The sequence below is a fragment of the Amia ocellicauda genome, chromosome 11, assembly GCF_036373705.1.
Source record: "Amia ocellicauda isolate fAmiCal2 chromosome 11, fAmiCal2.hap1, whole genome shotgun sequence".
NCBI classification, from domain to species: domain Eukaryota; kingdom Metazoa; phylum Chordata; class Actinopteri; order Amiiformes; family Amiidae; genus Amia; species Amia ocellicauda.
The window spans coordinates 11,695,138-11,713,769 of record NC_089860.1 but is presented as its reverse complement, the minus strand read 5'-3'; the positions used below and the strand labels follow the sequence as shown (position 1 = coordinate 11,713,769).

The window sequence follows — 18,632 nt, the reverse complement described above, 5'->3', positions numbered from 1 at the left end:
TCTACAGGTCACTCTGTTTTTCCTAGTTTAATGTGCATTTTTCAGAGATCCATCCAGACCGCTGTGGGGGAATACACTCTGCAATAAGAACGTGTGTCAGCTGCACTTTTAATACTATTTATTTGAATATCCATGAAATTTGCTTTGCTAAATACTACATTTTGACTTGGTAAAAGCACTAGTCTTTATCAAGCGTCTACAGAGGGAGAGAGATGGTGCAGATTCTTAATGTTTGTCCTTCAATCACAAATGCAATTATCATACTTTGTTTTACCCAGGCAGATGAATTGCTAATTTATGCACCTTTTTTCCAAGAAGAAATCATCACCCTGATCTAAATATTCAGCTGCAAAGCAGGAAGAAACAGCAGTCTGCCGCCTTTATTTCAATTTTCACCCCTGAATTGCCCCCTGCGATATTACAGTTTCAGCAGAATTGTTAAGATGTTTACTTGCAATGACAAAATAGAAGAAATAAAAGAAACAAAGGAAAAGAGCTTGAAACTTGAAATATCCTGCAAACTGTTAAAACATCAATTCTTATGTTTGCACATTTTAATTAGGTGTTTGGTGATAATTAGCCTGCACATATTCTGAAATATTTGGATAGGAGTAAATACTTTTTTTGTGGTCATTTCATAAATGTCCAACCTACTATGTTAAATGACATACCTTAAAATTGGGAATGATCTACTTAGATACAGAGGTACATAGGCTTCTTAATCTATTTCCGTATTAATGTAGTAGATTCTGAAACTTTCTAACACTCTGAAATGAGAATAAATGGTTCATTTTCCATCTCCCATGTGCTGTAAACAGTGAAGATGTTGGAGTGGAGTGAGAGTACCAGCTGTAGCTGGAATAGGTACAGACTTTCTGAGAATGTATGCAGGTTTTTCAGAAATAGCTCAAAACATGCTCTCAAGACATTCTGAAGCCCATCTGAATCGCTCCCTTGGAAGAATTAAAAAGTGCATGTTTTTCTCTGCAACCCTTCCAGCTTGCATCCTTCAGAGAAAAAGGCTGTTGGCTGATGTCTACGAAACTACAGTTAGGTACTCTCTGACCCTACAAAGGAAATGTCTAACGAAGCCCTTCTATTCCCTGGTTAGCGACACAAAACAAAAACATGCCAGATAAGCATCCACAAAGTGAAATGCATCAACTGAGTAAGACAAGCTGTGCAAAGATGTAAGCTGGAGTAATGAGATTGTTGTGGAATAATCAGACTATGATCTGTAGTAACCTAAGAGCGCACAGACCCCCAACTCTCTCCTACTGTACCTTAATAAGCACCATCAACACAGTCAACCCCAAATATCCCAAATCACTGCAGTGCTGTGCTTTTTCCCTGCCAAGGGCTCTATTTCAAAGCCAAAACAAGAGGAAGCACACCCACAGGATTGCTGTTATTGTTGATATTTGAATCTGTTTTGTTTATTGGGATGTTTTTCCCCCCACAAATGCTGTATTTTTCAACACCCTCCTGTGGTCAGGATGGTCCAGCATTGCCTAATTACCGGACTTCCTGGATTTCTGCAGAGCGGTGATGTTTTTAACCCTTCTGGTTCCTGCTGAATCTTCTCTTGGCCTCGAAAGTTGTTAATTAAAGGCTGAAATGCTCTCAGGTTGTGTTTTAATTAGATGATAACACCTGTGGGCGTTAAGTAGCAGCTCACTAATCCACTCTTCATATATTATCATGAGGGGTTGGGTGGGGGGGTGGTTGAGCAGTCAGCTGACACCTGAGTCTGAGTAATATTTCTTCGTGGTTATCTGTATTGTGCACCTTGTCTAGAACAACTGGTGAAATGAGTGGCAGCATCGAACTGCCCTGGGTACAAACAATTTAATAAAATGACTTGATCCTTAGCTTTAGAAAGCTGTGCGAATTCTAGCTGGTAAGCGAAGGTTTTCCCAGCTAGGGTTCAATACTGTAGCTTAATGCAAAGCAGTCCTATATCTATATATTGAAAATATATACTTGTACAATCTATAGAGATCAGACTGTTGTGATTGAGATGGGGAGTCAACCTATCAGAGTCTAATTTACTCGGTAGCCCTTTTTGAAGCCTTGTATTGACCCTATCACCAAAATGAGGTGCAAGAATGTTTCAAATAAAATACTCGTGGTAAAATGTGTAAATCTTCATTGTGGCTCATTCATGGTTTCATTTTGAGTTACTGCCTAAATAATGGTCTGATTTTCCCGATTGGACATTATCCCAATTTAAGCTGCAAGCCACGTAACGCAGTACGCAAGGAAGAACCTTTAAATAACAAGACTGTGGCATCTGCATAAAGATGTATGAAAGAGATGCATTATTAATACTAATATGAAAAAGACCTGGTCCCAGTGTAGAGCATGGAAAATAAATTGGACAGATTGAATTGTTTAATTCTGCCAAACCTGCTGTATAGCGATATGCCGTTTCACTCTACCTGCGGAGGCTGCGCTTCCATTGGGGGATGGAGTCCCCCCCCTGCTGCTAAATTGCTTTTGGGTCCTTTGGGATGAAAACTGTGATATTGCAGGCAAGCTATTATTCTTTAAAGAAATCAAGTGATCAAAGTTATCAAAAGCTTTAGATGAGTCAATAAAGAGCAGAGCACAATCATTTGTTATTTTCATGGCCGTGGTTACAGCCCCTGTGCAGCAGATTGACGAACCAGACTGGATGTCAGGAAGCATATTTTTACTGTGCAAGTGAATGAGGCTGAAGTATGTTTCTAGCCAGCCAGCTTCGTGATCTTTGATGCGCGTGCTTGGTTAAGATGATTGCTGCTTTGAATGTGTTCAGCTCAGAAAGGAGAGAGGCAACAATAATCTTGATGTTGATGTTGATGTTGATGTACCCATCAGACCTCAAATCACAATGAAGACTCTTTTCCCTATCTGCCAAGACCTCGACATTTAGGTCTGGATTGCTGCTGACACCTCGTTTTGCTATGTTTCGGGTGAGATCCTTCAGATCGGCTCTGCTTGTACCTCCAGTGCTTGGGGGTGGACACTTTCTGAGTTGTCACACCCAAGCTAGGGACCTCTTTGCTGGATAGAGTCAGAGAGGCTCCTACTACTTCAAACTGAAAACACATCAGTTCTCTCCAGCCTCCTCTCAAACTGCCATCTTTCTCGCAGCAATTGTGATATTTGTTCAGACTTAAACAGTCTATTTGATCCCCCCTCACCTACTAAGCCATCCTGTGTATTGCGTCCCATAACCCAGCTTAGACATTGTTAGCTTCTTGTAAATGCATAAGCTTGAACTTCAAAGTGCTTTGTGGGCAAAAGAGTCCTTTGTCTATAGATTGTTAGCTCTTTTGTTTTTAGTTTTTTTTTTTTTTTTATATATATATATATACTTAAGGATGACTTTCTTGTACTTTTTGTGTGACTTTGTTAAGTATCCACTGCACTTTTTACCTTGCTTTATTATAGCAAAGCCCAGAATCATGATCGCTCTGAAATGGCACAGAATGCATTTCAATTTGATTGCTAGATATCTTCAATCTGAATTTTCCAGGAATGGAATCTTGCCTGTGAGGAAAATGTTGTACAGAAATATGTGCCCTTACTCAAATGTGGGACCATTAAAATTACCCCTGGCACAATTCAATGTGTGTAATAGTAATAACAATAAAAGAAAAATACTTTGTATTTAGAGAGTATATGTCATTGTGAAGGCATGGAAGTGATTCACAGATAGGAAGGAGTCACTCACAGTGCTCACTCACTGCGCTGGCACATGACAGACTACTTTTGTCCTACAAGCTCACTAAACAAAGATAAGAGAGAGTGGTGAGGAATTGCTTATCCAATTAAACTCAAAGGGACATTTTGGTAGGCTAGAATATGAACACCTTAAATGGGACTGTACAAGGACATGGTTTTAGCATCCATTCACTTTTGAATAGTTCTGGAAATAGGCATATATCTGGAGTATATGAAAAATATGTCCTGCTGTGAATCGGCTCAATGAGAATTCGTCAAATCATTTTGCAATACGGTCATCGACTTGTCTTACGTCAGCGGTCTTGGAACCAATTATGATGCAACTTGACGGGACTTGTCTGCAAGAACTGACATATCAGCATTCTCCATATTCCTGGAACCTTCTGGGCTAAAGAAATGGAGGGTTTTGATTCTCTCAATCAAGATTATTATTATTGTCATTATTATGTATGTATTGATTGATTTACTCAATACTCTCCTTGAAGATTCATAACCTAAACATTAAATAGTGGAGGTACCTTCTCTCACTTAGCAGACCAAACTAATGTAGGCCCTGCTCCAGCAGCTGTTGTGAATAAGATCCATATTGTACAGATTTAGACTATAATTGTAACTCCATTTTAAAGCAGAGGTTGTTAATCACTGTAGGGATGTAAAACATGTGTAAGCCATTTTTAGCTCAGTTTCAACCAAGACATCCATAATTGCATTAAAAGCCTGTTCCCCTTTGGAGCATTTGCTGAATTCAGCAGGGTTTATGTCCCTAAGGTGCATTGAAAAATCAAAAATTATACTGGAAGTGGATGTATTTAATCACCCTTTCTCATTTAAGAAAGAGACTCAGTTCCAGTCCTTGGATGCCCTATATCTCTTCTTGTGGGGGGGCATGTGATTCTCATTTTAGCAGCCGATGGGGTCTCTCTGCCACCTGCCCTGCGTGTACCTTGTAGACACAGTCTAATTGAATTTCTCTGGTCACAATGGAAGTGCATTCAAATCTGCTGGTTCCAGTCTCTGTCTGTGATAAGCAAATGACCCATGTGGAATTGAGGTCGAGACGAGTGGAAACAGGACAGGGAGGAAAAAATAAAGAAGTCTCTTACTGACAAAATTGATATTGCCTCTCGGAGAACAATCACGTTAATGATGTTTACCTTGAGTCTGTCTGAGCACCTTGTTTCTGGACTCCAGGAGTATCGTCTCCTAACACAGTGTAGTAGAGCATTCCAACTTCCCATCATCTTCTCTCTATAAATATATATTCAAATGAATGAATGAAAGAATCACATGGGACATCTATGTAACAGAGCCATGGCACAGCAATATTTTAAACGTAATTGTTAGGTCAATCATAGCAAGTTTCAATTTTAATGTACATATTTCTAAACAAAGAATCAGGAAAGTTAATATGACATGTAATGTTTTTACGTAAGAACGAGTTATTGACGATGTTCTACCTATAACAGATACTTGGTCAGAAGAGTAATCGTTCTGGTAACTTTCTAAGATTTCTGCACTCCATAATCATGTATTATTTTATTTTAATTTTCTCTACCCTGTTTATACCACTGTTTTGAATAGGAAAATTCAGTTGGGTGTATCTTGACATACCAAAACAAAAATGACATTGTCCAAAATGGAGTCACCTCCCAGCACAACTGGGTTGGGGTTTAACAGACAGGAGGGATATGGTTGACAGAGAGATGTGGGATTCTGCTAGCACTTTAATCACTACTTTAGCATGGTTAGCAGGAGGAGGCCCTGATGAGGTCGGCCCAATTACGCTCCCCTCTGAATTATTGAACATCTTCCAAGCAGAGGAAAAAACGTGCGGCCCATTGACAAATATCCCAACCTCTGAAGGTCACAGAGGGAAATTGTTCCCTACGGATCGTCACCAAGAGATAGTTTTGAATACAAAGCCTTGTTTTCACATCTCGTCTTAATTTGTGTCATAAGTTTACGTTGAAGTCTTCATACTCCTTAACCCTTTATTTCATTTATTAAAAAACATCACACAGCTGTTTAATACTGTATGTCTCTATTCCCTGCTATTGAAAAGTCCTACATCTTGCACACCCCATTAAAAAACTAGTTCCATATAGTTGTGTAATGTCTGCTTAGAATATGATTTGTAATGTTTTTGTTTGTTTGTTTGTTGTTGTTTTTTCTACTGGAATAGTAGGAACAATAGCATCTGAAAGGATTGTTCACAGCCGCCACAAGCACACAAGAAAGAACATTATTATTGCAAAGAGCTTAAAAGTCCATAAGTGACCCATTAAAGATTTTTACTCAGTTTCACACTTTTTTAAAGCTTTTTTCCCCCACTCCAGTTTTGGGCATGCTGAATTCCCTGTACTCTTTCTGACAATTATCTGTGACATACCTGTTCGGAAGCTACATTAATTTGAATAGTTGGCTGCCATGGTAAATAGTAATCTAAGCAAAAACAATGCCAAACACTGAAAATGATTAAGTATAACACTTCCAACATGATATGCAAGATATAAGATGAAGTGAAGTAACAGGAAACTGAAAATTATAAAACCACATCTTGAAGCAGCTCAACTGAGGAGATTAATGTGGCATAATGATTCGCCATGTTTTTATTTTACAATTTAGAGAAGCTGTGTTGCAGGAAATGTGTTTGGAAAACTGCATACATTTTGGCAACCCCTTTTTTTCCAAATATCACAATTTGTACTGGTGTTAATTAAATAATGTCATTTAAATCACTTGAAAAAGCATTGGTATAGTTTTTTGTAAATAATTATTATAATAAAAACTTTTAAAAAACAAAACGTTTATTTTAATAATTAGACTGCACATCAGTAAACAGTAGCTAAGCAGATTTATCATAAATTATATTAAACCCTTTGGGGGAAATAAGGTAAACAAATAGATAATATAATGAGGAAGTAATTTATTAAATCCCGTTTGCAATTAAAAGGATCATGTGGGTTTTGATTAAAAGCTGTGTCTCTTTTACATGGGGAGGATCGAATTCCATCCAAACATTTTTTGTATGTTGTTAACAGCGGATTGGTGTGAGTAGACCACACAGAAATAAGAAATTCAGTGTTGAAGTTTATTGGCCCATCCAGAGAACCACAGTTGGTCATGACAAGATGCAGCTATAGGGGAACTTAAAGTCAAATTACTGTAGGTGGGTCCACATAGCTAACTAGTGAGAAAGAAGGCACACCACCACGTAAGATGGGCACAACTGCAGTCTGTCACTAAGTGGATAGTCTATTAGATTTATGGAGAAAACAACAACTATTTGAGACACAGAAGCAGTAAATGTGAGACATGATTTTCAGTGAATACATTTTAAGCCAAATTAAGGTTCTTCTTGAGTAAAGACAGATACCAAATGTTCACCCGATCCTCGAGATTCTACATGCATCGAAGCGTCCAGTAAAAGAAAATGTTATGCAATCGAGGCGAGTGGGGGCCGCCCCTGTAGTTCCCGGAGACAAAGGCATATGCATTGAGCCGTCACGATATAGCCCCCCATTGTAGTCTATGGAACAACTAACGCAGGTCCCCACTAGTGGAATAAAAACGCTGCTTTATCCTATGCTCTCCCAGCCCCCCAGAAGGTGGCATTCACTTCAGCCTTACATCTCGCAGTTCCGTATACAGCACTGCATTTGTTGCCTTTCCTTTGATCCCATGGAGACACAAATGGATAGGCTACATTTTAAACATGGTGTCTTGAAGGAGCCCTTATTTATACAGTTGTGTATTTATTTGTGTATGTATATGTAGTGTATTTAAGACAACGAAATAGAATGAGGACAGGTTCATGCGCTCTGTATGGAAGCTAGGCACCGCCTCCAGAAGCCGCAATACACCTGCTTCAGCTTTATTTCTCTCAGCTCCCAGGGGCCACACAAATTGCATGTTTTTAAACCTCCGTCTTGGCGCCTCCAGAAGCCCATATTGCTCTAGCATTACTGGTCTCAGTTTCATCTCTTACAGCCTCCATTTCTCACATTTTATGTGATCCTATCGAAGGGAAAAATGGATAGGCTACATTTTAAACATGTTGTGTTTTGAAGGTGCCTTTATGTAGCCTGTATGTGTGTATATTTATTTTAATAACCAAGACCACACAATAACAAGGCAGTGCAGCGTATAATTATGCAAGTTGAATGACAACAACAAGTTGCTCATCTGTGTGCGCGAGGACCGCGGCCTGGATTTTGGGTCGGAACCGCAGAGCAGCCTCGCCCTTTGATTGGGCCGTATCTGTCAGAGATATATGACGTCACACACTGTTTATAGCCAGAGAGCAAGAGATGCAGACACGTGCAGATATTCCAATATTGCTAGCCTATATCAATAACATTACATTGATACATACAGAATATAATTGGGTGAGGTGAAATAGATGCATACATAGTTATATATAGACATGTATCGTTACATTGTGACATTGAGAGAGAGAGACAAAACCTCTACTACGTTGTAAAGGGTTAAACAGTGGGGGAGCACTACTTAGTTAAAGTTATTCACGAATGTAATTATTGGCTGATTTTAATGTTTTAATTATGCATTTGTGTAATTATTGGTATTTCAAAAATAACTTTCTGAGATGTTCTATCTTTGCGGAACGGTCCAAAATATGGGCTACCATTTAAATTACTACATATATATTTATATACAGATATATATATATATGACCTCATTGCGATTGTGCCCCTTCCAGAGTCTGTTGTAAAGCTGCTGCTGATTCGTCCACACCCCCCCACCCCCCCAAAAGACTACAGCCCCTAAATGCCTTGCTGTCTCTCCTCTATAGGTTTCGCTGAGCTGGGTTGCTCCAATGATGTACGGGTGCTGTAGTTCTTGAACCACATTCAGACAGAAACATACATACACAGTACAGAGATTAATATCACCATCATCATCGACATCATAATTTGGATGGAAAACAGGGACATGCAGATGGGAGGGGGGGAGGGCAGGGGCCGTTACTAGCCACTGCTGATTCACCCGACAGTTCATCCATGGCCCCGCACTATAGTATAACCCCCCCCTCGTTTGAGTCTCTGCACTGCCTTGTTATTGCGTGGTCTTGGTTATTAAAATAAATATATTGTAGCATTTCCAGTGTGCTAACTAATTACCTTCTCATAATATAACAAAATAACAAAAATAATGTGAACGACCAGGTGATCTGGCGAATAAGAGGTAGGATTTATTGTTCCAGTCTCTACGCACTCGGACTTTGTCAGCCAAGCCCACTCCAAAACAATAAACACCAAAACGGTACACGTTCCCTCTTCTCTTCTGTCCCAAATACCAGCCAACTTCTTCTGTTTGCTAATAGAAATCACTTGTTCAGCTTCTGCTCAAACAGCACCCTCTCTATACAGCGTCTTCTTCGCCAACCCCCTCCCCTCACCCCGTAATCACTATTTTTAACCCCTCCCATGTGATTCCCTCCCTCCAATCATTGTGTCTGCTTAGCCTCACCCCTGATCCCCCCCAGGGTGCGCCAGGATCCCTGGGTTCTGGAGCAGGGAGCCCCGGGAATCCACAGGGCCTCCCCACCCTGCAGGCACACTTTAACAGTTCCCCCATCCACATATAGGCTACATAAAGGCACCTTCAAAACACAACATGTTTAAAATGTAGCCTATCAATATTTCCCCTCTATAGGATCACATGAAATGTGATAAATGGAGGCTGTAAGAGACGAAACTGAGACCAGTAAGGCTATAGCAATATGGGCTTCTGGAGGTGCGGAGCCGGAGGGTTAAAAACATGCAGTGTGCGGCCCCTGGGAGCTGAGAGATATAAGGCTGAAACAAGTGTATTGCGGCTTCTGGAGGCACCGCCTAGCTTCCACACAGAGCGCATGAACCTGTGCTCATTCTATTACGTTGTCTTAAATACACTACATATACATACACAAATAAATACACACATGTATAAATAAGGGCTCCTTCAAGACACCACGTTTAAAATGTAGCCTATCCATTTGTGTCTCCATGGGATCAAATGAAAGAATAAGGAAATGAGAGAACTGAGCTAAAGCAAGTGAATAGCGGCTTCTGGAGGCGCGGAGCAGGTTGGCTAAAGCATGCCGTGTGCGGCACCTGGGAGCTGCGAGATGTAAGGCTGAAGCAAGTGAATGCCAGCTTCTGGGGGGCTGGGAGAGCATAGGATAAAGCAGCGTTTTTATTCCACTAGCGGGGACCTGCGCTAGTTGTTCCATAGACTACAATGGGGGGCTATATCGTGACGGCTCAATGCATATGCCTTTGTCTCCGGGAGCTACAGGGGCGGCCCCCACTCGCCTCGATTGCATACAATATTCTTCTACTGGGCGCTTCGATGCATGTAGAATCGTGAGGATCGGGTGAAATCTTGGGGGAGCACACAACACTTCATGAAACTGCTCCCATTTTTGTGCATCTGCCTTGAAAGAGCACACGGTAACGGCCTTCCACTTTGGTGTGTTGGGCTCCGACTGTCTGAATGGTTTGCATGCAGACGTGGTGTTTTTGAGAAGTGCCTCACATCTGCTTGCTCCTACTGCCAGGTGGTCTATAGAGAACGTTGACTAGCAGCTGGACATCTGATTGTCAAGAGACTATAGCAGGTAATTGCAGGCTGTAATGCTTAAACATTTTCTGAGATAATTAGGTGCCTTGCCACAAATTATGCTTTCTTAGGGTGAACTAGAGCATACCTGCCAGAAAGCTTGTTAGAAAGATTCCTTCATCTCAGCAAGTCTCCATTCCCCATATTATTACTCAAAAGGGGAGAAAGGGAAAATGTTTTTAAAAAAACAGTTAGCCTGACTGAGAAATAAAGCACAGTCAAAGGAGTCACCGAGTGGAAATGTGTAGACCATTTCGTTTCATTTTCACATTTGTGGACGGGGGGGGCCTAAAGGCAAGTTTCTTGGAGAGAAAAAAGTGTGGATCGACTCGAGAACACAACGGCAAGGAAAAAATAATTCAAAGCGCAGAACCTCGGTGTGTACGTGACCGCACAAGATAAAGTGCCCCGGGCTGCATATTTATAAACACAAATACATTTGCAGTTAGACACCCTTGTTCAGCATAATCAGTCACTGCTGCATTTCTATTTACTTAAAGTGGACAGCAGGAAAGAAACCCAGGTAATTATAATGAAAGAGTTGGTGGCACCAACTGCGTGAATTTACCTCATCAGGCAAAATCAAAGTGTGTAAAATTACATTTCTATCAGGGCCACCGTTCTTGCGAGGGTTCTGACTCATGAGGCCAATTCTATCAACTAAAACACGTCCTATAGGGACTATTGTGTCCACCTCTAGCTCTCCGACATGCTGTCAAAAAAGCAAATGTTAAAATAAAGAGAAAAAGACCTGAAGGATTTTAGAATGGCCAACAACGCGTGATGCTTTCCTATTGTCTTTCCTATTAAACTAGTGACATTTTTTTTGTTAGTTAGTTTTCTGTATTTTTATGAGAAATATAAACAAGTATTTTAATGATGACGAGGGTGAAATATGCATGCAAGTTGCATGATACATTTTTTTTTCATTAGTTAGTTTTCTGTAAGAAAGTGGATATTTATAGCCACGATGAATTGTATATTTCCTGGGTTCTGCAAAATCTCGCCTATGGAAATGCACAATCAAGCTTTTTTAACTTTATTGTACATGTGACATATTTCTGAAATACAGATTTTCAAAAGCCAGGGGTACCAAAGTATTAGAACAGCACCTGAAGTAATTCCTAATTCATTTTGTTGATAGGGTCCCTACAGCAGTACTCAATTTTAAATGTGTGCTACTTTGTACTGCTGCTTTAGGAAAACACCAATTAAAATGATTACAATAAATGCACTGCTGTTCTAACCACAAATGAAATGTGGTCTGAATTGGTAATTTCCATAGATCTTTGTGTAACATGAGGTAAAAGATAGTGTTTGTTTTGCTTTTTTTCCCCTCTTCTGGGAATGCTGATCGTGAGCACAGAAACGCAACCATGCCTACATGCTAATGCGGATCCTGCACGGACGCAACTCTTTCCTGGCCATGTTTAAATAAACGTGTTTGTGAGTGGCTTCGCAAATTGAAATCCAATCACCCATCAGTTAGCTGACAAAATCAGAGCATCCCGTGTCGGCATTCTGAGCGGCTGAATTGACACTTGCAAAGGGGAACTTTGGATTGGATTCAAAACAAGGAGAACCTGCCATCGCCTGTCTCTGTTGTGGGCCCTTAACCCTCAGAGACGTGACATTTTCCTCATTGTGAGGCGACCTTTTCTTAAAGTCAAAACAAGGAGACAGCAAATAACTTTTTAGCTTCTGCATTCTTGTCCAAGGCTATACTTTCTGTGTGAAATCTTTAAAATAATATATATATTAAATGTCATGTACAGAATTACTTCCATACCGACCGTGAACTCCATAACCTCTGTATCATTATTTCAACCTAGCAATTTTGTTGTAGAGAAAGGCTGAGGTTAAATGATGTCTGTCCTTCTAGGCAAAAGAGCAAAATGCTGAATTACTTTGTGTGAGGAATATTTCCTACTTTGGAACTGACTCAATTAATTGACCAATTAAATGTCCAAGAGCAAACTTCATAACCTCTTCCAACAATTAAAATTACAATAAACAACTGGTTCATATAACTAGAGTTATATATAGTGTTGTTGTTCTTTTTAATTGTGTGCTTATAAGTGAAAGGCATGGCTGCCATCTTGTTCTTTGGCTCCATATTCTAATACAACTGTTTAATGACTTGTTTCTTCACAAATCAATTGGACAGTGCAGCTTATAGAGTACCTACACCTGTCTTCAAATGAATTGGACTGGAAATAAATGATACAGTGTTATCTGCATTCCTACCCACCTTGTTCTGTGTCACTGATCCTCTTTCCAATTGTGTTCAGGTCTGCCGGTGATGCAAGTGAAGATCGACATCTCCAGACAGCAGGTGGAGAAGATCTTTGGGCTGGAGGACTTCTGGTGCCAGTGTGTGGCCTGGAGCACTTCAGGAACACAGAAGAGTCAGAAAGCCTACGTCCGCATTGCTTGTGAGTCCTGCAGACTTTTTCTGGACACAAAACTTGGCTGTTACCATCTACCCCTGCTTGTTTATTGGATACCAGGATACCAGTTTATTTACCCCTTTCTTTATTCTTGTATGATAATATCTTTCCTGGCTATAATATCAATCTTATCATTATGGCATGTCTATGGTCTCAATTTTAAAAGGTGTTTTTGGAGTCATAAACCTGAAAAACATGCTGGCACTCAAAACACACAAAAATGTTGACATAATTCATGTATTTCTTTAAACCATGGTTTCCCCCAATTCAATATCTCAGTCTTATTTTGTTACAATCCTTTTTGTTGGGAAGGAACTAGATGACCTGTTGCTATTAATGTTGCCCTGCAAGTATTTCAAGTTAAATAAAAATAAATAGGAATCCATATATTTATATCACTTTTAAGTATTAAAAGAGATGTTACAGGGATACATAACTTATTATATTAATCTTATTTAATGTTGTGATAAACGTGTGTTTTAAACAGTTTTAAAACCTATACAATCTTTAAATCTTTATTTTTAATGTTCCATAAGGTTTTGATGTTCAAGTTAAAGAAAATCATCACTGAGACTAAATAAAAAAGTTATGTGAGTAAAAAATGCCCCTCAACTTGACAGTGAAAAGGATATCATAATGAAATGAATCCTATGAAATATGGCCTACAGCTCAGCTCTCTAGTCCTTTTATGACTATATCATTATGAATATCACAAAACTGATTCTACGATTTTGAGTCCAATGTTATTTCACAGTGCAGTTGGTGCTCTTGTCTGCTACAGATGTATCTGCTGATGAGAGCTTTTTTGGGCAAAAAGAAAGAATCATTAAACTCTTAAATGTACTCTCCATTGTGACAGTGAGTGCTAAGGTCACAACGGTTAATAGAAAATAAGGCAATCTCTGCTACAAAGAAAGGCCTAGCTCAACTTGTGCTCCACTGTGAAGCACTTCCACTGGTTACAGATGGTGTCTCCCTCTGACCTCCGAGGATGGGCCTTTAGAAAAGTGAGTGAAGGCTAAAGCTGACATAAGACGACGAGACATAACCTTGCTGATTTCCAGTCAATTTGAGGAAAAAAGCTGAGCGAATGTGCAGTGTTTTCAAGTGCAAGCTACAGCTCACAATAGTGCATATGTAATAGGTGTCCTGATATAATGATCATTTAAAAACGAATCTGATTTGAAATTGATAACCCTGGTGCTCGCATCAATGACCTCCAATATTTTTATTACAGATCCTTTGCCAGCAGAGTTTTTTTGTTTGGTGTTCTACATCTATTTAACTCATGATTCGGCCTTGATGACTAGTGCATGCTGGGTGGTCGATGGTCGATGGTTGATGGTTGATTGTCGCAGTACTGCACCTTTTGTCCTGCAACACTTCCATTTATCCAAGAGGTGTTCTGTGGGGTTGAGGGCAGGGCTCAATAGACCATGAAATGTTTTCCGTACCATTGTCCTTGAATCATTGTGTTGCACTCCTAGCTTCGCCACCCGGTGCGCTATCATGTCAATACATGCCCCAAACTCTCGCCAGTGCAGGCAGACAATGCTGCTGTCCAGAATAGCACAGAGGGAACTGCAGGCCGAGGTGCCCTTCACAAAATCCGCCCTCTACCGCGCACATCCCGTCTCTGCTTCCCACCAGTGGTCATATTGCAGGTTCCGCCTAGGTTTAAATAATGTAGGACATGTGAATTATGTAACATATTATTTAAAACAGGGGAAATTGATAAAAGCTTCAACATTTGCATTGCTCCAAGAGGATTTGTAAAAGCATTCTTCTACTGCTTTTTTTTTTTTTCAATGTCACTAAGCCCAGGGTTGTAGACGCTCAGTGCACCAAAATGAGAAATAAGATCCATGAGCCTTCAAGGGCTATTATATCTTCCGTTCCTCCCAGCAATGTTATATCATTTTTAATTAAGTTAAATGTCAAAGAGCACTCAATTCCCCTTAACATTTTCTTCATCATTATTGTTCCGGACTGGCCCAACATCGGGTTTAGGGAATAAATTACTGCAAGTGGTATCTTTATTGAGTGTCAGGATCACATAAGCAGATGATTGGCATCCTGTGTCCACATCATCGAGAATTCACTTAGGGAAACGTGTTGGTTCTTTCCAAGTTACTCCAGCTCACTCGAAATGCACAAAAGAAAAAGAAAATAAAGAAGCCTTTTGATATGCAGGTAGATGAAAGCAAACAAAGCACATGCATTGGAAACCTTATTGAAGGAGCAATCTCTCCACTCATTCAGTGCCCTTAACATCTAACAGGCTGAGGTGAAAATTCACAAGGTGGTTGTCAATAAATTAATTCAGTAATGTGTTGGAGTTGCATTTGATAATTGCTTTTGCTTCCTAATTTATTACCCACTGATTTGACACCACAAATCACTTTTACAAACTGTGCTTTAAATGAGGTTCCAGAGAGTATTTTATTCCCCATTTGGATAAATATATATAGAGATAATACAGTAATGCACAGTAGTGGTCAGAGCTCTGGACTCTGCAGTGGAGGGTCGTGGATTCAGTCCCAGGTGAGGGACACTGTTGTACTTTACCTAGATTGCTTCAGTAAATACCCAGCTGTATGAATTGGTAATTGTATGTAAAAAAAATATGTAATATATTGTATGGCAGATAAGCGTCTCTGCTAAGAAATATAATAATACTAATGGATGGATGCACAGATAGATTTTGTTACACCAAATGTTTCTCTTTGTAATACAGAAAGATCTGTGGAGTAGGCGAGACATCAGAGACTTTTTTTAAATATATATAATTGTTCCAAAAAATAAAATCCTTTTCAATCGGAAAACTAGTGACAATGAACTTGTAAACAATATTGTTATCAATATAATATTATTGAGCCGAGACACTGCCATGGCAGAACACCATTACACGTAGTTTGGGATTCAGATGTGGAGTTTGCTTACTGAATGTTAATAGTGATGTAAAGCCACACACTATCAAATTTGCAGAACCACTTAGTGTACCTCCTCAAGGCTTTTTTCATCACGATCTCTTAAGCCACAATGTGGAGAGAATTAATGCAGTCTGCTCACAGCGCGGCCCTGTCCAGCCCCTGCAGTCTGCGGGCGCTAAATGAGCCGGGCAGCATGGAAACGCCAGTGAAGAAGCTGCAGAAGGGATTCCTTTCTCCCCAAAGTAAAGAGAAATGTTTGGACAGCCAAGAGCAAAGCTGATTATGCATGTTCAAATGAGAAAACCACCATGCACAAACTAAACTAACTCAAGCAGGGGAAACAAATAAAAACAGTACAAATGTCCAAAACATTCAAGATATTCCCGGCTTCCATATCCTAGATTTACCCTTTACATCTCTGACAGAACCTCTCTGGGATTTTTGATCTGGCATTTATAAGCTAACAATAAAAATGTTACATTCACACACCATTACTTCAGTTTTGTTCTCATATCCTCGATCACTTTGGATCTGGATTTTGTCTTTTTTTTTTTTTTTTTTTTTACGATTTTCTAAATGTCTTGAGAACTGTATTCCTGAGCGGTGCCACTACTTGACAAAAACGGCCCCCAAACGCACTGCTGATGGGTCTCCGTTTTGTTCTGTTCACAGATCTGAGGAAGAATTTTGAACAGGAGCCATCGGGTAAGGAGGTGGCCTTGGACCAAGAAGTGCTTCTACACTGCAGCCCCCCTGAGGGAGTACCCATAGCAGAGGTGAGAGAGATGGACATCTTCTCTGGAACCCACGTCGAAAACATTTTTGTCATTCATTGTCTAACACCAAGACTATATTTTCAGTTCAATGCATAATGCTGGTGGTATAAGTGGTCCAGAATCTCATAGTGCTCAGCTCTATATAGTGTCATTAACTTCACTCACCATTTTGGTTTATTGTGTCTATTTAAGCAAAACAGTGTCTTTTGTTCCCAGTTTAGTATCTCAGCTGCTTAAAACTATTGCTCCTCTAAGGCAATAAAAAAAAAATGGACATGACTGACAATGTACAGTACCACGTCCCCTGAGACTTGTTCCTCTTTTCTTTTTTCGCTCGATTTGAAAGTCAATCTGCAGTGCATGCACTGGAAAACTTTAGAGGGGGCTGGAGGGTAAAACTGATTCAAACAAAAGACTGAATCAAGGGGGAGGACAGCAAATGAATCAAATGACTCCCTTTTGCTGAACGGATCGCTCTTGTGTTTGCCCAGGTCGAATGGCTCAAGAATGATGACTTGATAGATCCGGCCAGTGATCCGAATTTCTACATCACCATCGACCACAATCTTATCATCAAACAAGCCCGGCTTGCGGACACGGCCAACTACACCTGTGTGGCAAAGAACATCGTTGCCAGGCGCAAGAGTTCGTCGGCTCCCGTCGTTGTCTATGGTACGCTTATCCTTCCCTTCGCTAATTCGGTTTAGACCTAGCTTTACTAAAGTAAATTTCAATGAAGGAAATGTACAATTCAATGAAGGTCACCAACTTGTAAGAATAGGTAATTAGACTTGGACCTTGCCCAGCCCAGGTCCCAGCAGGTTCAGAGTAATGACTGTAGTTTTCTCTCTATGGCGGTATTGTTTTCTACAAGCAAACCACACATAATAAGAACACCATAAGAAAGTGATTTGCTCCATGCCACACTGCATTTTGAAATTGAGTTATATAATTTCCTATCATTTTATTTTTCCAGCACAAAGGACTTTAATTAATTGGTTTGCTAGGCTGTCTGACCTTTATTTAAAATGCACAGGAAAAGTAATCTTCTTATTTTTAGTGAGGTCCCAGGGTAAGGGCTCAACATAACTGGAATTGTTTAATCCTGCACTGCATGGAAACTTGCATTGGTTATTCCAAGGAAGAAGATGATGGAACTCTCATAGCACGAGATGTACACGGCTTTGATGGAATCAGCCCCCCCAAAAAACACAAGAAAGAAAATAGATGAATGTACCATAAGCACAATTATTAGCTTTTAAAATGACAATGTTAGACTAAAAGCTTTGCCCTGTGGGTTCGTTTTTAGTTGTCTGAAAAAACAATGATAGTACAAACAAATGAACCAGCTAAAATGTCTCAAAAACCAGCAATTTAGTGATGTATTGGATCCCCACATATTTTAAGCAGCATTTGAAAATATTCAGAAAATTGCCAACACTCATCAAACTCAATGAATCACGTTGATTAAAAAACAAAGAATGTGAATACTTTTAACTACAACTGCATGTGTGTGTGTGTGTCTGTGTATGTCTGTGTATATGTGTATATTTATACATGCATGCATATACATATATATTTATATAGAATTCATTTTTTTACTATAACAACCCTTATAACAGCACAGAGATAGAAATGTTGCAATTACAGTCTGACATCAAAACAATCAGTAACCACAGCAACAATGATAAGGCCCTTAAAAGCCTGATTTGAGCAGAGAAAATACAGAGACAAAAATAGACACGCAGGCAGAGGCTTCTGTTGTATAATTATTTTTTAATAATTCCAGGATTTAATATTTACTGATTTAGATATTTTTTTCAGATGGACAGAAAAGGGGATAAAGAACAACAAACCCCCCAAATCTATACATTTTTATGTTAACATTTTAGTCATGCAATCATATTTTAGTTTTCCTTTACTAATTTAAACCCTATTCACTTCGTTAGGCTGAAATACCTGCATTTTTCTATCTGAAGTTGCCTCTGAAGATGTAATTGCGATTTAAAGTACGTCTCATCATTGCCCAGGATTGTACTGTCAATGCTCGATGACGAGATAACAAATTAATTACTCAGATAAGCTCAAATTGATCACAAAGTTCCATCATCCTGGCA

At 39.6% G+C, this 18,632-nt stretch overlaps 1 protein-coding gene across 1 annotated transcript in view; it reads left to right on the top strand.

The window, feature by feature from the left end:
- Positions 1–18,632, top strand: part of unc5a (unc-5 netrin receptor A) — a 187,827-nt gene that overhangs the window by 113,096 nt on the left and 56,099 nt on the right. The window contains exons 3-5 of the mRNA XM_066716557.1: positions 12,648–12,791; positions 16,412–16,515; positions 17,007–17,187. Coding sequence (XP_066572654.1) covers positions 12,648–12,791; positions 16,412–16,515; positions 17,007–17,187 — 429 coding nt within the window. The remainder of the gene's footprint in view (positions 1–12,647; positions 12,792–16,411; positions 16,516–17,006; positions 17,188–18,632) is intronic.